At 36.0% G+C, this 23,748-nt stretch overlaps 1 protein-coding gene across 1 annotated transcript in view; it reads left to right on the top strand.

Annotated features, from left to right (window-relative positions):
* Window positions 1-23,748, top strand: part of pou6f2 (POU class 6 homeobox 2) — a 120,220-nt gene that overhangs the window by 89,872 nt on the left and 6,600 nt on the right. Inside the window, exons 6-8 of the mRNA XM_067378607.1 lie at window positions 16,795-17,004; window positions 20,504-20,660; window positions 22,535-22,703. Of these exons, the coding sequence (XP_067234708.1) occupies window positions 16,795-17,004; window positions 20,504-20,660; window positions 22,535-22,703 (536 nt within the window). The remainder of the gene's footprint in view (window positions 1-16,794; window positions 17,005-20,503; window positions 20,661-22,534; window positions 22,704-23,748) is intronic.

The following is a 23,748-nucleotide window of genomic DNA, read 5'->3' as shown; positions in this document are numbered from 1 at the left end:
TAATAAAAATCCAGCTGTTCATTGATTGTTCATGTTAGTTCACAGTGCATTAACTAATGTTAACAAATACAACTTTTGATTTTAATAATGTATTAGTAAATGTTTAAATTAACTTAACTGAGATTAATAAATGCTGTAGAAATATTATTAATTCTTAGTTCATGTTAACTACTTTAGTGTTAACAAACAAAACCTTATTGTAGGGTGTTACCAATTATATTTCTTTTTTAGTGCATTTTTTTGTCTTTCTATTTTGGTACCATGTTCGGTCACCACATGATGGTAAAAAAAAAAGGGTTAAGTGCTCAGGTATAACCTTTTGGTGAATATTTTGAATATTAATTCACAGTTCTTGTCTGCATTAACAAATATATATATATATTCTGTACTTGTTCAGTGTATGATAAACTGTCTCTCATGTGAGAACACGCCAAGTGTGTGCATGTGTACGGTAGATGTTACCTAACGAACTGGTATGGTCTTGTCTATACTGAAAGTGCCTGCAGGGCTTGGCTGGACGTATTGGCATGGCGGTGCCGTTGATGGGATGCACTGTGTTTGTAGTGTCGTAGCGGCTGACACTGGCTGACATAATCAGGTCACTGAGACGGTCAAAGCCCAGGGCTACAGGCTCTGCTCTCGACCTTATTACTGAGGCACATTATTCAGTTTGAGCCTGCTAAAACACCCACCACCCTTTTGAGCCACGTCCACTGCCCTTCTTTTGCTTTTAACATTAAAATGATACTAATACAGGCCGCAGACGTGGCCAGGGGAGCAGCAGATGCTGCCACAGACCAAAAAAGAAAAAAGAAAAGAAAAAGGTTGGAGTAAAGGGATGAGACGATGTGTTGTTTTAGACTGAAGCACTCTTTGTTTGGTTAGGGTGTTGATTTTAGCTCTTAGGCTTTAATTTTGGCCTGATAGTAGATTGCTAAAATAACACAAATGTGGCCGTGTTGCTTTAAGCACAGTCTAAAAGTAGCAGAGTTTTCCCTCAGCTGCCACACAGCTGAATATTGCCTCATTTGGGATGAGACATTGCTACAATGTCTTAGAAAAGGATGTGCTTTGTGTTTGTGGAGGATTGAGAGTTAATGCTGACATTTGAATATGGAACTAAATTATGAATGTTACTGAATCTGAGAAATAACACATTTTCAAATAAACATGTTAATTACTTGAAAATAACTTAGTCTGACATGTTTAACTTGATTATTTATAATTTGGCATATAATAGGCTTTATGCAAAATGTCACATGAACATACTTGAAAACAGGTCTCATTGCATCCGTAAGTTAATCAGTTAACCTAGTTTATCGTTGCAGTTTTATTCAATTTGAATATCAAAATGTTAATGAGAAGAAGACATTTTTTTAAAACTTTTAGATATCAATCTGCATTAGGGCTACACGATATATATAGCGATTTATCGCAAATTTTATCGCATGGGATTTGGCAAAGGCTGCGATTATTTTATGCGCAGCTTGCCAGAGCTGTACGGTTCTGTGATCAGTAGTTAATGCTTCTCCATCTGAAAGCCAGAGGGCGCTCTTGCGCAGAAACTCCAAATATGCCCTGGCGCAGAAGTAGATAACACACGTAGTTCCAGAAAATCCCTACTGGCATCATACTATCGTTATAGCTGAATAAACAGAAGATTAAAACACTTTGATTGATTAAAGATGACTAATAAACACACGACTGCCTTATTCTGTGTAAGAAGTCACATCATCTCACAGAAGGATGCTCAACTGTCGTTATGAAGTGAGTTTGGAGTAAAAACATTATTAAATGTTTTCTTTGTGACAATAAGTTACTAAATGCTTCCCATTAGGGCTGTGAATCTTTGGGTAGACAACGATTCAATTCGTTTCACGATTCATAGTTGTTCGATTCGATTCAAGAACTATTTTTGCAAATTCAGAATGATTCGATTCGAGACGATTCACATTAAAATTCGATGCGATTCGATTAATTCGATTCGATCCTGCACTTTAATATGCATTTATAGGGACATTGAAATGCTTCCCTCAAAGTGTCTTAGTTAGGGTGTGAATTACACAGCGTCCTTCAGGGGGTCAGAGAGTAAGGGCAAAAACAAACAAACAAACAAACAGAAAAACCCTTTTGTCTATTGTTAATGTTGGTTCATGTTAGTTCTCAATGATGCTACATAACTTTATTTTAACAGCCTAAAAAAATTGGCATTTGTGGAAATTTACATAAGCCAAAACTTTAAAAGGGCTTTAAAAGTATTTTTAGGCCTAGTTCGTGTTAAGTATAGTGGAGGATATTGTTAAAGGCTACACAACCTTATTAAACTGTTCCAGGTACATTAAACATACTAATGCTTACATGGAGAGACTATCATGCACTTTCCCAACTACTCTTAAACTAACTTTTCTTCACGGAATAGTTATAAAAGCCATCTTTGTTCTCTGTATATGGAACATTTTCCTTATGGTAATTCTGAAAGAAAACACGCTGGGCTATAGTAACTGTTGCTATAGTAACGAACGCAACTTTAACGCGCATCTGATTGATAAACCGTGTGCTCTTATGCTAGTGTTGATAATGTTGTAGTTATTTCAGCAGTTTCCTCGCACATTCAGTTTAATGACATTAAGTTAATCATTTCATTTATCATTCATTGAACTGTGCGTATGCATTTAGACACTTATATTATGTGTTTGCTCCGATCATGCAATAAATGCGCGCCTTGAAACTGCTCAGGTAATGTCAATGAACCATTTCCGACTTTTCCACGCAATAAAAGCGTTTTATTTCAACAGTAGTGACCGCGCAAAGACTTGCCAGCTTTATCAATGGCTTGAGCAGTCTGACTTAGGACTATTGTTGTCTTAATAGAGAACTGTCCTATGCTCATGTGAACAGTAGTGGTCGTCCTGAGGAGAGCTCAAACGTGGGCTACGAACTGAGCGCGAGCGCAATCCAGTGAGAGGCGGTAAAGAGTGCAGCGCGTGTCTGTGAAGGAGAGCTGTGAGGGAAGGCGCAAAATGACAGCGCACAACCTCTCCATCAAATCGTGCATGTAGTAATTTAATGTTTATATATTTTAAAGCACTGAATCACTATAGAATCGTGATTAATCCGATTCTTTACATTTTACATCGATTATCGACCGAAATAAACGATTCACGATTCAAAAAACATGTTTCAAGATCGATGCATATGCATCGTCAAGAATTATAATCGATGCATCGAGAAAACGAGTGAATCGTTACAGCCCTACTTCCCGTGTCTGGAAAGATGTTTGACATGTGTTGCTTTTTCAAATGGACATTATATGCGATTCAAACTCGCGGTGCTTCAGATGGATTATCATTTGGAGCCATACTTCATTGACAAGCTGTGCATAAAAAAATAATAATAATAATCACAGCTTTTGCGATTTCATAATTGCACTAAGAATTGTGTTTATTTCAATGTTATTTTTATTGTGTGATACATCGTGCAGCCCTAATCTGCATATACAATGGACATCACATCAGCAGACATTACAGCAGTATTTGCTAAAAACGGTCCTCCGCCATCCACACTCAAGTCTAGCCATTCATCTTTTAGATGGAAAAGAAACACTTTTTTTTTGCTTAGGATCGAATGAGTAGGAAGATCAAAGATTTTCACCACGGTGACTTTAGCAGTCTCTTCTGGGCCTGACTGATAGCAGGGGCAAAATTCCCAGCTCTTTTAACACTGTTTGGTTTTTTAACACCTCCCTCCTTTGAATTCTCAACTTGGTTTCATCCGTCCTTGGTTTGAATCATTCTAATTTTATCCGGGCAAAGACTGCATTAAGAAACAGTGAAAAAATGCAAACAAATAAATAAGTAAATAAGTAAATAAATGCTTTTTTTTCTCACTATACTATAAACTTAAAGAGGACCTATCATGCCCCTTTTTACAAGATGTAATATAAGTCTCATATATCCCCAGAATATGTCTATGAAGTTTTAGCTCAAAATACCTCACAGATAATTTATTATACCATGTTGTAAATGCCCATTTTTGAGTGGAAGGAAAGACATGCTGTTTTCGTGCATGCAACTTTAAATGCAAATGAGCTGCTGCTCCCCACAGCGTTTTCCAGAAGAGGGTGGATACTCTACTGAAATCTAACAAAACATCTGTTTGGTTTTGATTATCGCCTCTATCGCAGTCACGCTAATGTGACATCGCAGTTCTTTGTCATCATGAAAGATAATTATTTGCATGCATTTTAAAGTCATTACAGTTCAAACCTCTGATATATGGCTTTCTGAGCACACACATCCGAAGCACGCACGCAGAAAGCTGGATGTCAGACGGCGCACCCAATGAGTATTTCTCTTACACACCTTACTGCACTTAAACTGTCAAATACACACAAGGTTATGTCAAAAACGCACAAAGTTTGCATTAAAAACAGTCGGTTATGTCTGTGAACGTAAACAGCAGGGAAAGAAATCACATTGTGTATATTAGATCTGTGTATTAAAGTGAAAGCAGTGTAATATACAGTACCTACTGCTATATATGCAGTGCATGGCAGACTCCTCAGGGGAGGAGCTAAGGCAGATTCCATCACTAGTCATGGGCGGGACTTGTGTAACCACGGTTTATGATTTATGGGGATTATTAAAAAAGGAGTGGGTTGTTCACACAGTGAACACACATCTGTGTTCAAACACCTTATAAAAGTGAATTTTGCATATTATGTCCCATTTAAACATTTATTTAATACTAATGAACAGTTTAAACTTGTTGTGTATATCTTACTTTAAAAATTATAATTGTCATATAATTGAATTTATTATATTAACATGCATTATGAATAGCATGGACACATAATATAGCCCCGGTTTCACAAACAGTGTTTAGACTAAGGCAGGATTAGGCCTTAGTTCAATTAGGACATTTAAAGGGTTAGTTCACCCAAAAATGAAAATTCTGTCATTTATTACTCACCCTCATGCCGTTCCACACCCATAAGACCTTCTTTCATCTTCGGAACACAAATTAAGATATTTTTGTTGAAATCCGATGGCTCTGTGAGGCCTCCATAGCCAGCAATGATATTTCCTCTCTCAAGATCCATTAATGTACTAAAAACATATTTAAAACAGTTCATGTGAGCACAGTGGTTCAATATTAATATTATAAAGTAACGAAAATATTTTTAGTGTGCCAAAAAAACAAAATAACAACTTATGGTAATGGCCGATTTCAAAACGCTACTTCATGAAGCTTCGGAGCATTATGAATCAGCGTGTCGAATAATGATTCGGATTGCATGTCAAACTGCTGAAATCACGTGACTTTGGTGCTCCGAACTACTTATTCGACACGCTGATTCATATTGCTCCGAAGCTTCATGAAGCAGTGTTTTGAAATCGGCCATCAGTCGTTATTTAGTTGTTTTTTTTGGCGCACCAAAAATATTCTCGTTGTTTTATAATATTAATATTGAACCACTGTACTCACATGAACTGATTTAAATATGTTTTTAGTACATTAATGGATCTTGAGAGAGGAAGTGTCATTGCTGGCTATGCAGGCCTCACTGAGCCATCAGATTTCAACATAAAATATCCTAATTTGTTTTCCGACAATTAATGAAGGTCTTACGGGTGTGGAACAGCATGAGGGTAAGTAATAAATGACATAATTTTCACTTTTGGGTGAACTAACCCTTTAAGTAGCTTTTATAAACATACCCTAGAAAAAAAAAAAAAAAAAACATAGTGGTGTTCATTTTGAGACATTTTGAGACAGAATAGTCTAGGACTACCTTAAGCCTTATCTGTGAAACCAGGAGATAGTGTTACTGATTTAGCAGTCATGTTAATAGTTTTTTATTGATCTTAAAATATAATTTTATCTAGAAAATAATTTCTTATTATTTAACCATATTGCTAAGCAGTTGATAACTTTGACCGAGACTGCATCACTAAATGTAGTGTTTGACCGTTTCTGATCTGTGTTTCTTTCACAGCGACGGGTGTTAGAAGTTTGGAATTCTCTCTCAATATGTGTCCCCATCCTATTCCCTTCCAAACAGCGGGCAGTAGGGCAGAAAATGGGCAGGGATATTGCCTAGCGGCCATGGCTAACGCTGAAGATTGGCCTGGCTGCAGGAAGAGATGACATTCCCTGGGAATCACTGCCAGTATAATCCTAATGAGTTCTGCTCAAAGAGGAGAAACAGAGAGAGAGAAAAAAAAGTAGGAAGGGAGATGAGTGCTCACCACAGTGTAAAGCACGTATAAAGTGCAGAGGAACAAAAGCAAGTCATGAACAGTTATTGACAGATGTATGACACAATATATGGACCCTTTAGAATTTACTTCATAGTAATTCTTTTATCTCCTGCCATTTCAGGCAGGTGTTTCTCATGCGGACACAATACATGATCAGATTTAAGAGCACAGGTTCATGCTGGATTGGTTGACAATGTTTCAGAAGATTGTTTACATCAAACACCCAATATGATCGAATCACCAGCAAAGTCCACATATGTTTCACAGTTTTACCAAATCAGATGTTTTTTTTTATTTACTACTTATAAGGATTCATGAGGAACATGTCAACTCTAACATGTCTGACATTGATGGAAACAATTTTAAATTTAATTTGTCCATCTGCATAATTGTTTCCCAGCTTAGCAATGCCACTTTTATGGAAGTCTCTGATGTCCACAGAATGTGTCTGTGAAGTTTCAACTCAAAATACCCTACAGATCTTTTATTATAGCTTGTAAAATATGCCCCTATTTAGGTGTGAGCAAAAACATGCCATTTTTGTGTGTCCCTTTAAATGCAAATGAGATGCTGATCCCGGCCCCCTTTCCAGAAGAAGGCGGAGCTTTAACAGCTCACGCTTTGGTTGCTCTATAACAACAAAGTTGTTGACGATTGTCAGTAACAGTGTTCAGCCTTACATTGATCAAACTGGAGTCAGACACTGACGAAAAGCCCCAGGAAGATGTTACAAATTATAGAATGCAACTGGACGTTTCTGAACGGTTAGTGGATAAATGTCCTGTGGATTTGTTTCAACTCATAGGCTAGCATGTGCCATCATGTTAATCTTTTGTGCAAATCCAGTGTTGAATTGACCCTCGTTTGTGAAGCAGTCCGGTGTAAAATGAAGGCATGGCAACAACGCTCTACTACAACTCTTCCTCTTCTCTAAAGCAGCCCAACATAGCCTCACCCCCTTTGTTGTGTGTTCCCGGGGACAGGGTTTATGTAAATTTTGGGGTTTGTGATGTCCCAAAACCAAGGAAGAAGCTTGTTGTAGTCCCTACCAGCCAGTTGTTGTAGTCTTTAAAAGGCAATTTGTGTAAAGGAAAATATCTCCCTTTGCATTGAACTTTGAGCGTCATAACTTTGCAGATGTTGTTTATTAACATGAAAAAGACAATTTCAACCCACATCACCTATAAACTTTTAAAGGTATTTCTCAAAAAAAGGAAAATTCGGTCACCATTTATTCACCCTCATGCCTATTTATCTTTATTTATTATGGAAGAGGATTAGGGCCAAGCAATAATAAAAAATAAAACCATCTCGAGATTAAAGTTGTTACATTTCGAGAAAAAACTCGTTAAATTTAGAGAAAAAAGTCGAGATAAAATGTTGAGAATAAAGTCATTAAATTACGAGAAAAAAAGTTGTTAAATTACAAGAACAAATTCGTTAAATTAGGAGAAAAATGTTGTTAAATTTCGAGAAAAAGTCGAGATAAAATGTTGAAAATGAAGTCATTAAATTACCAGAAAAAAGTCGTTAAATTATGAGAACAAATTCGTAATTTAACGAATTTGTTTTTGTAATTTAACTTCTTTTTTTCTCATAATTTAATGACTTTATTTTCAACATTTTATCTTGACTTTTTTCTCGAAATTTAACGAGTTTTTTCTTGTAATTTAACGAGTTTATTCTCAACATTTTATCTCAACATTTTTCTAGAAATTTAACGAGGTTTTTCTTGAAATTTAACAACTTTAATCTTGAGATGGTTTTATTTTTTATATTATTGATTGGCCCTAATCCTCTTCCGTAATTTATTATGAGGAAATTTTGAGTAATGAACTGTTAATCAAATGACAGTCAATGTGGTCCAAAACAACTTTGGATTCCGTTGATTTTTTTTTTTTTTTTTTTTCAAAATTGACTTTCAAAAATATCTTCTTTTATGTTCCACAGAAGAAAGTCAGGTTTAGAATGACATGGCAGACAGAATTTTCATTTTTAATGAACATTTTTAATGAACTACCCCTTTAATTTTAATTTATGAATCTGAAATCAATTTTAATCCTGATTTAGGCTCCATATAGAGTAGATTGACTTTGGATTGTTTAGTGCTAATTAGAATGTTAATATAACTAGCCTTGACATATCCCTATTAAAAAGATCTGAATGGACTGAGGAGCCATCAAATTAAAATACTCAACTAGACACAATTACATGTAGGGAACAATAAAGCAATAACGGAAATCTGCATCATTTAGTCTTGCCACAGTGCATGCTAGGAAAACAAAGTACATCCCTACAGCATAATTGATTGTATAATTGAACTAGTGAAAGAAATCGAAACTCTGAAACCTCATAATATTCTGTAGAAATGCCAGAAATGATTGACACTCTTTTTGTTTTAATAGTGCAAAATGCTGTTTTTGCTTGAGGTTAATGCAGTTGCAGGTGTAAAAACATGGTCTTGTACGCCACAGTAAGCTGCGAGCGCAGTGAACGTGGCTGTTCGGAGCAGCCCGGGACAGTATGTAGCTGTCAGCTCGTGTGCTGTATTATTGCTCGTGTTAGAGCAGCCACTTAGTCCAATGAGAGTGAATAATTGAGCGGAACAAGCCCTGAGACAAGACGGCATGCAAATGCCATGTCGGGGGACACATGCGCCATACCGCACAATAAAATATGCTAAGTGGCAGGAGAGAGGGCCGCAGAGGATTGAGAGAGAGAGCGATAAAGAGCGACGGAGGGGAGGGAGAGAGAGAGATAAATTATCTGTCGCTTAATGCGAAGCAACGCAACCAAATGAGCCGTGGTGAGGGTGAATTACACATAGTCAGCCCTCCTTTTTTCCACCGCTCCATCGTCATTATGTCAAAAGAGGAGGGAACAGGCGGAGGAGAGGAACGGTCAGAGATTATACAGATGCAGAGCTTGTTAGCGCAGCTGGGGTTCCGCTGGCAGGCGAGGGTAAATTATATGCGATAGATCAATGGTGCTTTTTCAGTCTAGGTGGTATATCAGACATGTGCGCACACGCAGACTAGCAGAAAAGCACTTTTTTATCACTTTCCGTTCATCTTGGTTGTTTTTGGGGGGGGCTTTTATTTCTTTACAGTATTTGCTAGACTCAACTCTCGCATGAGCACCACAGCTCAATGTGTCTGCAGCCCATGGGTGTACCACTAGGCCATAGGTCTACAACCTTTTCTGGCCTTTTCTTGGAGGCATACAATTTAGAGCTGCGTTTTAATGTATATAGTACCATGTTAATGTATTCACACATATTTTATGATGTTCACATTGCAAAGCCAATAAAACAAACATTGGTGTGCAGAGTCAAATAAGGGAGTATTTGTACATTATATTTTAATTTTACTTGCATTTTAATGTGAAAGGGACCGGCTAAACTTTAAACTCCTAGTGATGTTGAACACATCTGCTCTAAGCCAATTTCCAGCTAAAAAATTAACATAAAACAGTATTTACAGCCTATTTTACTAGAATAATGTGACATTTTCAAATGAGAAATGCACTGTAAAATGTTTATTGTCAAATTAACAGTAACTTACTGGCAACAATTATCCAGTAGTTGCTGTATTTAATACCACAGTAAAATTACCGTAAAATAACTACAGTAGTTTTACTGTACTGTACTATAAAATAAAGTATAATGCTGTACTTTATTTTACAGTATGCCTAAAACTACTATAGTTATTTTCACAGTTAGTTTTTATTTATTTTAAGTTAACTGTTATATATTCAATAACACAAATTATTGCTTCAGATCAACTTTATTTAGGTTTCATCTTTTATATTTCTGAACTTCAATACAGAAATGTACCAGCATATTAATTTCATCAATTAACAAAAAAATACAATTAAATTCATACCACTAATATCACATTAACACATTGTGCCAGTGGAAAATAAATGTTATAAAATATAAAAATAAAGTTTGAAGAGTTAAAGTACTTAATTAGTAGCAGTATACAACAATAACCAGTGAATACATATCATCTTACATCTTAAAACCACATTCCATAAAGAAAATTGTCTTCTTTATTGCGACGACTCTTCCCCCGTCTCACGATGGATCAGCCCGTCTGCCAGCGCCGCTGCAGGAAAAAATGCTGTCAGCACGGCTTAACTGGGAAATGAGCGCCAACAGCACCAAAAGTATTTATACCTTTAAGTTGCAAACAACATTGCTACAAAACAAAAAAAGTGATTACATGCGTTTCAAAGTTGACCTACCATTTTCACGAATGCTTTTCGTCTTCATAATGACTCTTCCCGCCTGTCTCACGTTAGTTCAGCCGGTCTCTGAAAGCGGTGCTGTGGGAGGAAAGAGCTACTTAGTGCGGCTTAACAGGGAAATAAGCACCCGCTTCGATGTTCTTACGGATATTTATAAACTAAAACATATTTATACCTTGCAAACAATATTAGTACAAAACAAAAAAAAAGTGATTACATGCGTTTTAAAGTTGACCTACCATTTTCACGAATGCTTTTCGTCTTCACAACGACTCTTCTGTCTCACGTTAGTTCAGCCGGTCTCTGCCAGCGCCGCTGCGGGAGGAAAGAGCTACTTAGTGCGGCTAACAGGGAAATGATCACCCGCTTCGATGATCTTACAGATATTTATAAACTAAAACATATTTATACCTTGCAAACAATATTAGTACAAAACAAAAAAGGCGATTACATGCGTTTTAAAACTGACCTACCAATTTCAGGTAATAGGCTTTTTGTCTACACAACGGCTCTTCCCGCCTGTCTCGCGATGGTCCAGCCGGTCTGCCAGCGCCGCTGCGGGAGGAAAATTCTAGTTAGTGCGGCTCAAATGGGAAATGCTCACCCGGTCCGATGTTCATACATATATTTATTAACTCAAACGTATTTATACTTTGCAAATAACATTTGTATAAAACAGATAAGGCAATTACATGTGTTTTAAAGTATACCCACCTACCAATTTCACGTAGGCTACTCCGTCCTCGGACTTCAATCTTCACCACGCTGCAGGAGGAAAATGGCAGAAAATGAACGCTTACTCATGTATTTTATGGAAATGTACTAAAACATAGCTTTATATCTTGGAAATAACATCAGAATAAAACATAAAGTGAAAAAAAAAAGAAAAGTTATCCTACCATACTGTTGTTGGCTTTCATCTTCATGATGAGTCTGTCATGCGTGAGGAGGTGTGTGGTTGTTTTCCGCGGTCATTTTGTAGCCTACTGTATTTACATATACAGTAGGCTAATATTTTCCCAGAATGCATTGAAAATCTACAGTAACATACTGTACACAGCTTATACAGTTGGAAACTGTTAAGAATACAGTAACAAGCTGTGAAAACTACAAAATCTACAGTAATATGCTGTACTCAGATTCTACAGTAGGGAACTGTTGAGAACACAGTATAATACTGTGAAAACAACGGAAATCGTTTACAGTGTGGATATTAAAGTCAGGAAAAATAAAAGGGCTGGACATTTTTTTGCTATTTTTAATGGACTGATTTAGCATAAAGGCATTTCTATCCACCTTTTTCCTAGCAAGCCTACTGCGTTTTAGATTATGGGAGGCTGGTTTGGGGACTTTCTCCTTAAAAATACTGAAACAAATCATTTTAAATCATAAGGTTGCATTACAAATATTCCTTATACATCAGTTTGACCGAATGAACTGTAAAATTTCCTTCATGTTCTATTTTCAGATGTCAGGAGAATAACTCAACGCTTGTTATTATATTGTGACATGGTATAACAAGAATATCTATGGGAAGAGCTCTTTTCAGTCATTGCATTATTTTCCTCCTGATTTTTTCCTTTGTATTCGGCTGTAATGGCATGGAAAAAGACAACATATACTGAGAATTTGTGCTCTGTTCTCCCGATTTAATTTATGGCACACTTTTAAATGTCCTTTTAATGGTTGAAATGTGAGTAGAGTAATGTCATCTCATTGTTCCCAGTTTTTTGAAAATGCTTATTATTGCGTTCATAGAGCAAACCTTACCCCCATAATTCTCGCAAAGCATCATGGCATAGAAAAAAAGTAGCACTACTCTCCTCCTGAAACACAGGAGGAATATATTTTACACTCGGTTGAAAATTAAGCAGCCTTGGTGATGTCACCTGAAAAGAGAAGTCATTTCTAAGTTGGGGGAAGTTATTATATTTTTATCACAAAGACAAACAGATTTGTCCTTCATGGAAGAATGTGCAATTATGAATCTTGCATAAGAAGATCAGTAACATTTCTGCCGTTAAAAAGTTTGGGGTCAATAAAATTTTTTAAAAAGAAATTAATACTTTTATTCAGCAAGGATGCATTAAATCAATCAAAAGTGACAGTGAAGACATTTTTAATGTTACAAAAGATTTCTTTTTCAAACAATACTTTCTATTCATCAAAGAATCCTGAAGAAAAAAGTGGCACAACTGTTTTCAACATATTTAAAATAATAGGAAATGTTTCTTAAGCATCAAATCAGCATATTAGAATGATTTCTGAAGGATCATGTGAAACTGAAGACCAGAGTAATGATGCTGAAAATTCAGATTTGCCATCACAGGAATATGTTTTAATATATTAAAATAGAAGAGTTATTTTAACTATTTTATAGCTTTTATTGTATTTATAATAAAATAAACACAGTCTTGGTGAACATAAGAGACTTCTTTTGAAAACAAAATCTTACCGACCCATTTGAGCGGTAGTGGCAGTTTTGATCTCATGGTGAGTAATATGTGTAAAAAAACTTGAAAAGGTGTTTTTTTTTTTTTTTTTACACACTGTTACTTGACTCAAACATTTCGATCTCCTGCATTAATGCATTGCATGAGTATAGTTTGTTGCTCTGGATGAAAGAAGTCTTGCGGTTCCACTGACATAAACCCTTGTTGTGTGTCGGGAGGAGGCGTCGAGTCCTTTTCTCCAGCGCTGTTGTTCTACATGCCTCATTGAAGCCGTGGCCTTGAGAGGTAAAACAGTACAGCTACAAAGGGTTACGGCCTTTGATCTGTGACAACTGGAGAAAGGGGGTGCAGAAGACCAGTGAAAAGGATTGTGGGAGGAGGGCATCCCTTATACTAGGACCAGAAATTATAAAGGTGTGTGTGTGTGTGTTTTATTAGGGGACGAGTGGTTAAGAGGCTACGTTATTAAGTTGGCCCTTCTCTGCATTTACACACACACAGTTCCTCTGGTCGTATGATAGATAATACAGTCAGTGGTGTGCACCAGCACACATAAAGGTACTCAGAGCCTGACCTTTAGAGAGGAGCAGAGAGCACATTTTGTGTGGGGGGCTTTCATGTGCACATACTTGTGTAGACTATGTACGTTCAGCTAGGTTTGTGGTTCAGTGCAAGTGCTAATGTATGAGTGTGTGTATGTCTTTCAAGCCTCTCTCAAAAATAAAAAGGTTATACAGTCTATTTTCTCCACCCAGTACTAAGTAGCCCTCGATCCGATGAAATCTGAGGGCTTTGATACTCTGACACTGATGAGGTCCTCAGAGTGTATGAAGTGCTATAGTTTGGTGTCTTGTTTTGTGAGGTACAAAGATTATGAGTGTGACTACACATTTTTGCCATGTCGATCACCTTTAATACTCTGTACCATATATAAGATTATTTTTGTGCAAACATAAATTGGTAGCACTTTATTTTACAGTCCTGTTCCAAATGTACATACTATGTACTTATTACAGAAATTATAATAACTGGGTATTAACTAGGTACTAACCCAGAACCTACACCTAAACCTAAACTTAACCCTTGTAGTTAACTTATATTACTCAGTATTTTAATAGGTACATGTAAGTACTTGTACTGTAAAATAAAGTGCAACCCATAAATTAATATGCTTGAGTAAGCACACACACACACACTCATACTTGTATATGTGGTTTACGGGGACTCTCCATAGGCATAATGATTTTTATACTATACAAACTGTATATTCTATCCCCCTACACTTCCCCTAACCCTAAACCTACCCATCACAGAAAACTGTCTGCATTTTTTTAATTAAAAAAAAACACTGTTTAGTATGTTTTTGAAGCCATTTGGTTTATGAAGACACACAAAGTGTCCTCACAAACCATTTTTACGTTGTAATACCCATGTCATTATACACATTTGTGTCCTCATAAACTATGTATACAAGAACACACACACATATTTGGCAGCCATTTTTGAAACGCCTCTCGGGGAGCTATTTTAGTCATGCATGTAACAGCTCCCATTGCTTTGAATGGGGGAACATTAAATTCTCCAAAGCTATTCACCAAGCTTGTGATTAAATTTCATATTTGAAATCCCCAGTAAAATCTGAAAACAATCAATTTTGTTTCTAAATACTCAAATCATGACAAAAAAAAAAAATGTGTTCACAAGTCTTTGTATTTCTAGAGTCTTTGGTAATGACTTTTGAAAATTCAGCTTTCCCACCACTGAGATAAATTACATTTTTAAAATATGTGACCTGTGCTGGCAAAATGAGTCGGAATGCTAATTATGCAAAACAAGTGAAAAATGTCAGTTTCGGTTGAATTTAAGATGTTCACAAAGATTTGTTCATTAAGCCCTCGTCTAGAGATCCCAGTGCTCCAAATAGCAATTAAAAATCTAAAAGTATCTTTCTATGTACGTTTTATGAGAAAGGTACCTTTCCTTTGTCCATGAAAAATGCTGTTTGGTACACACGTTTGGTATTGTTTTAAAGCTGCTGTCCATAACTTTTTTTTGGTTAAAAATGATCCAAAATCAATTTTTGAGCAAGTACATACAGTAACCAGTCAGTGTTCAAAACTATCTTAGCCCGATTCACAACGGTAAGCTTGTAATAATGTTTTTTTAATCTGAATGGTACTGGTGGTGTCACAGATCCCTTGTCTTCCTGGACTCCATATCCCATGATCCTCCTGTTTCATCACCTGCACTCACTTCCCTCGTCAGCTCCTCATCATCACAGATCACCTGCACCTGGACTCTATCATCTGCACTCCCTTTATAATGCACTCACTCCCTGCACTCCTTGTCCGTTCTCTGTTGTGTTTAATGTATGTTTGGTGTTCCTGCCCTGTGTTAATTAAAGTCTCTTACTATTGTGGAAATCCGTATCTGCCTCGTCTCTCTACACCAGCATCCTTAACAGGTGGGTTTTCGTGGGAAATTCAAACATGCAGCCGTTCGTCTTTGCGCCATTATGTCATGTCTATTTACATCAGGAAGGAGACCCAGCTAGTAGGCTATAACGCATGACAAATTAACGTAAGAGATTAGAATGTACAGAAATTGAAATCTTCAGGTAACGTTAATACACACTAAATACACATAGTCACGCAATGCTGATGTTGTTAACATTAACAATTTGAGAACAAAGTATAACAATAATAATAATTTGCACGGTTTGACGTGATCCGAGCTAAGTGATCGTTAGATTTAATCACAACTGGTAGCGCAATTTATTGTTTTTCTTTTCTCAGTTGGTCGGAACAAAAGTGGCAGACATGTTACTTACCTGTTCAGATGACATATTCTGGTGAAAATTCTTATTTTGGTCATACTTCCGAGATTACAATCTGTGATTCCGAAGTACAGTATCCACACTGGAGCGATGACTGACAGCAAACATTAGATTCATTGTGCCAATGCACAATCCACATAAAGATAATTCCACAAATAATTGCAATTGCAGGTTTCAAACAGAGATGGCAACAAAGAGACAAACTCACGGACCTCACCTTTAATGCGCAGCATTCAAACTTTGTGAATATTCATAGCAAATTCTCGATGGCATGAGTCTGAACCAATGAAGTGTGATTTTTAAACTAATGCTAATGTAAACAAAACAATCTTACGCTGACTGACAGATCCGAAACGTGCACAAAAATGAGTATTCACACAAACATTATCTGTTATGTCTTAAGTGAACATTTGGTTAACTGTTGGGAAAAAAACGTCTCATGTGTAACATTATATTAAATCCGTGTGATACAATAGAACTTAATATATATAGGCTTCATACGTTAATCAAACAGTTGTGGTATCTTTCAAAAAAAAAGTTTTTTTTCTATATATATTTGGTTTTGACTTGGTGTGTGCCAAATTTGTTTTTAAGGTGTGGTGATTTGGTTTTGGACCCTTCAGAAAATTTTAATTCGATTTTTCTCTAAATGGATTTTGCTGACTCTATCGACTTCAAACAGGTGTAGCCCATTCATTTTTTTTATTTATTTTTTTTGTCTCATAGATCATTTTGAAGGTATTTTAATAGAGAATGTGAAAATGTGCTCATTGTGACTCATTTTGCCAGCACGGGTCACATATATTAAAATAGAAAATTAAATAAATACAGCCGTAATGAGCAAAATACACTCTTATTATAACAGCACATTTAAATATTCTTAATTATTTGCTTTGTTTATTCAAGGATAGCAGAAAAGATTATATATTGTTGATTACTGTGTGAATTGTTCAACCTGGATTTTATTTCTCTTTCCCTGCCATTTTTATAGATCATTGGTACGATCCCTCTGATGCCAAACTCTGTAGGACCTTCCAGCCAATCAGGGGGCGGCACTCCCTCCCTGCAGGTCCAGCCAATCACACCACAGCTGCTGACCAATGCACAGGGTCAGATTATAGCCACTGTGATTGGCAACCAGATCCTGCCAGTGATCAACACCCAGGGAATCACACTGTCACCCATTAAACCTGGGCAGCAGGTACGTAATGATGGTTTAAAACAATTATTTCAAAAACTACTTTAGAGTATTGATGTGAAATTATGTGCAATATGAAAACAAATGTAAATACCAGGAAATATGCATGATATATCCTAATAATCACATATTAACCTATAATATACAGCATAATATAGCCAAAAACCTGTGTAAGACAAAGACAGAGATACTGTATGCTAGCAGAACCCAATACAGCTCTCCAGTTGCACAGTAACACTATATTTCAAAGGCTTGAACCTATAATAATACATAACAATACTCAAATTTTAATATAAATCATCCTCAAATAACAATGACCAAACTCCTATATCAAATACTAATCAAGAAGGTAGTAAGAATACACAGTTAAAAAGCCTAACAACAGTGCAAAACAAAACAGACTATAGAGGCATGCATATTATCCCCCGTCCCAACCTATAATCTACAGCAGTCGGCTATAAAAGCATCTATAGGTCAACCTCATTTCTGTTGGAGCAACTCTGTGTCATATTTACTGGAACCTTTGATCACGGACGTAAACGCAGTAATGCATTTGTAATAATGTTTATGGATTTGTCTGCGTTTCAAATTGACTTCTGAACATTTTCATGCAGCGATAATATATGGCTGTCAAACACGGTGGCGGCAGAGAGATCCACCGAAGCTCGGTAATTCTCACAGACCTGTCGACAGTTCTGACAGTGTGTGCAACACTACTGACATCTCTCAGTATTCAAAGAAAAACACACTCGCGCACAAACACACAGAGGAGAATTAATAGTGCAAGAGAACAGCAGAAAGAGCCAACCCACTTTTAGACAGATGAGACGCTTGTTTCTTGAAGAGTGGAGATGCACCATCTACAAGAGGCGCTCGATGGTGCATAAAACATGAAAATGTATGGTGCTGCAGTCATGCCACATTGCCCATAATGATGACTCATATTGTAGCCACATAATTTTGATTTCTGGGCTCAGTAAACGTGTGTGTTTTTCTTTTTGTGTTTAAGGTTTTGGTCCTAAATAGCCAGACGCTGTCGTTTCTTTTGTGTATTTGAAAGTATCTGACAGCTGTGTTCAAAGAGAAATTGCATGGGGAGTGAATGCAACCTCTAGCATCTCCACCAGTCTGCATCTCTCATCTCTAATAAACAGGCATACGAGTATACATTTGCTCGTTCTAATAAACAGACTCAACAGTTTTACCAAGTAAACTACCACATGACAAAAATCTTTTGTCTCTTGTAACCCAAATAGCCTCTTTATTTTATTCTCTGTAGTTTTGTAGTTTCATGTTCAAAATTGTGATGCTTTCTGAATAGTGTGACCATACATGCAGTGAATAACCTAATATATAACACACACAGACACACACCATTATAGTGGTGAAAATCACACCATTAAAAAAATCGTCTAAACGGACTATATTAAAACTGTTATATACTGTTATGCTTTTGGACAGAAAACCATCTTAAAAACTAGTTTCTTATTAGCAGTGATGGGAATAACGACGTTGTAAATAAACAGTGTTACTAAGGGCGTTACTTTTTTATACTCATAATGGATGTGCTTGGAGAGATAATGCACATTTAATTCAGATTACATAATCAGAGAGTAGCCTATTTCTTTTAGTTTTGAATTATTTTCTTTAGAAGTATACATTTCAAGCTTTCTATGGATATATTTCTCATGTCTGTGAGGCAAGCAGCCCATACACTGAGTTTTGGTTCATTTAAGCCTATAAGACATGCTCCAGTTCACGTGCAAGTGATCGCGCCGGCGCCTCCATGTCATGATTAAATTGTTTGCTATATTTGCTTCTTATTTATTAAATCCAGGCAATTGGTTGATGCAACATTGATTAAAATTAAGAAACAAATTTTACAAAATGAAATTCACTTAAAAGAAAAGAAACTTTCTACAAAACTTAATGAAGTGGTCAAAATCATGTCTGACCCATCCGTGTCTCCCGATATATTGCGCATCTTATGATGTATTCTATCTTACTCATGCTGTTCACTTTTCATAATCAAATAGATGAATTTAAAACAAAACATAAGCCTATTTAAACATAAATATGAAACTACGTTTTTTTTTAACGGCTACCAACACGTACTACATTACAGAGAAATTTCATGTTGTGAGCAAGAGCGGATCATAAGCCATCCTTATTTTTAGACAATATTGGGGGCATCCAAGTTATTTGACATATTTGATTTTTTTTTTTTTTTTAAAGCAACACAATAGTTACTTTTAGTTACTTTTATAATGATCTAACTCAGTTACTAACTTAGTTACTATTTGTGAGAAGTAACTATAGCTAATTACTTTTTTATAGTATTGTGCCCAACACTGCTTATTAGCATGCATATTACTAGAATATTGGCTATTTATTAGTACTTATTAAGCACATATTAATGCTTTATTCTGCATGACCTTATTTTACATTCTTAATCCTATCCAATACCTAAACTTAACAACTAACTTACTAACTATAAGCAGAAAATTAGGAGTTTATTGGGGGAAAAGTCGTAGTTAATAGTTTATATGTGTTCCCTATACAAAAGTGCTACTAAATATATTTTATGTGTAAATGATACAGTACTGTGCAAAAGTCTTAGGCACGTCAGTATTTTCACCCCTCAAAAGACGGATTTGATGATGGTGAGCTCTGATCTCCATGTGGAGCACCGGCTGTTATCAGTCTTATTGTGTATTCAAAAATCTCACTGGATTATTACAATTAATGGCAAAATGAATGTTTGGAAATGTGAACGGATATTTCCTATTGACACACTACAGCAAAAGATATAAATAACTGGCTTAAAACCTTTTTTGGGGGGTGAAAATACTGACGTGCCTTAGACTTTTGCACAGTACTGTAGATAAATTTATTATTGCATGGAGCGCTATATCCGTAAATGTTGAAATACTCATTGTTTCAATAGAATAACCACAAGACTTAAACAATATGTATTTTAACACAATTTTAGCATGGAAATATCAGTTATTAACCTTTTCTGTGTGAAATTATATCAATTTTTATTGCTTCTTTGCAATTACAAACACTCGAATACTCGAATTGAATACTCTCCTGTATTATGTGAAAAATAGTATGGCAACAGAGTATGTGTCCAAATGCGTAGTATTTGAAAAACAGTAGGAGAAACAGTGACAGTAACAACATAGCAGATGTACAGTAGTACGTCCGAATTTCATACCCATATTCATACTATATCGAACATACTTTTTTAATAGCAAATGTATGCGATTTTGGACACACCAAAATAATGTGAAATGCGTTACCCCCAAAACTGATTATAAATGTCTTTACTGGCACTTTTTATCAACTTAACATGTCTTTGGTGAATAACATTATCAATTTCTTAAAAAAAATACTTACTGACCGCACTGACCACACAGTAGTCGTGTATATTGTGTTCTCATATATGTGTGTGCAGTTTGGTGTGTTTTTGTGTGCAACTAAATGTGTTTTTCCACAGCTGCCACAGGCCGGCCAGACTTCACAGGCTCCTCCAGTTTCTCAGCCAAGTCTGCTCCGTATGCCCCACAGCCAGAGCCCCCTCCGCCAGGCCTCTTCCTCCTCCTCAACATCATCATCCTCATCCTCGGCCCTCAGCGTTGGCCAGCTAGTCAGCAGTGAGTGTGCACTGTATCTCTACATGTTAGCTCAATCACTTTTACTACACATAAACACTTTACAATAAGTTTACTCAGGTAAGTGGTTGATATGTTTTTAGATGTTTTCATATAATATATGCTGCTTTTTCATTCTGTTTTTATCAGATTTTAGTTGATTCTGTCGTCTAGCTGACCAAACTGTAGACCTAATTCATGGAAGGTTGTTTAGAATGGCTTCGGCCTCCAAAAGCACCACATATAAATCACTTCCTCCAGCCTGTCAGAGCCACGGCAGCCCTTTTAAAAACTGTTTTACTTAGATAAATTCTCATTTGTCATAGCCAATTGGCCTAAAACCATCTGCAGTGGAGTTTTAAATTCAATAAACAGGAAGTTGCCATTGATCAACTTGCTGTAGATATAACCAATGGACTTTGGTTGTGTTTTCATTTTTTTCCCCTTTTTTTTATTGTTCAAAACATACACAATACCTTTAGCATTCTCTATTCATTTCATCAGTTTACCGCTGCGGTGCAGCTCTCCATGCCAGATTGTGTTTGTCGCGATGTCCTTGGCTAACGTTAATTCCCTAGAACATGTTTTGAATGGAGGGAGAAAAAAAGCCTGACTGACCCCACAGCCACCACATTCAGCTCAGACAGAATACATGGCATATTTTCAAGGACCATACACATTTTGTATTTGGCTAATCTTTTTTGTATTTTTTTTTTGTATTTTATTAGATGAGGTGGAAGTCATGATAACAATATTGAATCACACTGTTGGGCTTTGTTAAGACATTAAATGATTGGGTCATGGTTGTCCTTTTGGGGTCAAATTCTTCAGTCCAGGTGTATTATTTAAAAGGAATTCATTTTAACAGTTCAGCAATGAATAATAAAAAGGCAAAAGGCAATGCGCCATTACATTTGTCATAAATCGTTATTATGTGGTCACAATACAAAACTGCTGCATGTAATGCAGGAATTTTCAGTATTGCACAGGAGCAAGTTTAGGTTTCAACAATTGATTTGCATATGGGGATTGACAGGGTGCTGGTTCAATAGATTTTAACTTTAAATATGGCTGATGGATTCTTTTAATAATTCATTCATAATGACGTCTATGAATTATTTAGTCGGCCAAATTTTTCTTATGTAAGCAGTATGTAAGACCACCTGGCAGTGATGTATAATACCCAATCAGATTTTATTAAAGTAAAATGCACAAAATAAAATCTTTAAACTAGACAGACCCTGAGGTGCATTTCTAAAGCTGCTAAATGAATCAAATTGAAATTGAGGCACTGCATACCTCTGTCATTCATAGCAAAAAGTCCACATAAAGAAAGAACATGGCATAAAAATAAATATGCATCGCTTCTGGCGCTTTAAAATGCTATTCACAGAAGCATTCATTTGGGAAGTGTAATGCCTAGCTTGCCTAATAAGAACAGATTTCAGTGTAGTGTTGATTTTTTTGTCACTGGCATTCAGCCTTATACCATTATACAAGCCTGTAAATCAGAAACCAAGAAAAATCAGGCAATGTTTGGAAAATACATAGTAATAATAGATGAAGTCATTTTATCATATTATAACAAAGGTAGTGCACTTGTATTCATTTTTGCATTTAGTCTCTGAAGACTCTGAAGATGTTCCTGTTTTATTAGATCATGTAAATGAAGTTAAGTCAAACAAAAACATGAATGCAAGATATTGAAATTAATCTTTTAAGCAGACACTTGAAAATGCTGGAAGGTTTTCAATGTCAGTATTATTTTGTATAAAAAGAATAGCAAAAGAAGCAACAATTAAGAGTAACATTACATTGTTTCAAGGTGATGAAGCAGCGTGAATGGAGAGTTTTATTCGTTCTCTTCTGTTTTATAGACCCTCAGACTGCACCCAGTGAGGTGGATGGTGTAAACCTGGAGGAGATTCGAGAATTCGCCAAAGCGTTTAAAATTCGCCGGCTGTCTCTGGGTCTGACTCAAACTCAGGTGGGCCAGGCCCTCAGTGCAACTGAAGGCCCTGCCTACAGCCAGTCTGCCATCTGCAGGTATGGAGGTCACCAAACAGATCAAAGTGTACTGACACATTTAAAAATTATATTATATTATATTATATTATATTATATTATATTATATTATATTATATTATATTATATTATATTATATTATATTATATTATATTATATTATATTATATTATATTATATTATATTATATTATAAAAAAAAATATTATAAAGATAGAGGGAGCGACAGATAGTTTGCATGATAACTTTACAGCAGCGGTAAGTAGCAGACTATAAAACATTTGATAATAAAGAAAAAGAAACCTTCTACAGAGGCAAGTTGACTTGTTCTGGCAAACAAAGTAGTCTACTTTGCGCACTAGTGTCGCCCAGGTTTACATAAAAGTAGTACCCTATTCATATTTAATCACAAATAATTAAGATGTTAAAGAGAAATGTTAAACATTCATAACTGATGTGCAGTAGATGTCAGATACATCCATTTTATTCCAGTCTGTGCCTGTCTCCACTCATCTTTCCACTGTCTATATGAAAAGATTCAGTTACTAATGTAAAATACATCAGCTGTCGTATTACAAGAAGCACTTAAAGCACTTAATAATTTCTAAGGTCCATTGCTATGTATTCACATGACATTTAGCTGAAAGGAACTTGACAGGGCTTGACTTTTAATAAAACGTGGTATTCCGCAGTACAACAACGATATGCATTTGGTCATGAACTAGGACATTATGTAGCATGAGTAAATGAAATATTTAACATCATCATTAGAGTGCCAGTTTTAGGACTTACATCAGGGGACAATTTGCACCAAACTTAGGACAAATGTGATGTCAGATTACATTTATTATCTTATCACACAAAACTGTTGAGGCTTGTGCTATTAGACATAAATAAGAATAGGAAAAGAAAGGATAAATAAAACCTAGTGTGACTACTGTTTGATCAATGGTAGAAAGCACTTTCCACATCTAGGGTACAAAATTAGACCCTAAACTCTGCTTTCTGAATGTTGACTCTCAACCTCAGAAGTAAAAAAAAAAAAAATCATTAAAAAATAAATAACTA

This window comes from Chanodichthys erythropterus, chromosome 23 (genome assembly GCF_024489055.1).
Source record: "Chanodichthys erythropterus isolate Z2021 chromosome 23, ASM2448905v1, whole genome shotgun sequence".
Taxonomy (NCBI): Eukaryota; Metazoa; Chordata; class Actinopteri; order Cypriniformes; family Xenocyprididae; genus Chanodichthys; species Chanodichthys erythropterus.
Note: the sequence above shows the minus strand (reverse complement) of the source record. Positions and strands in the feature narration are given on the sequence as shown.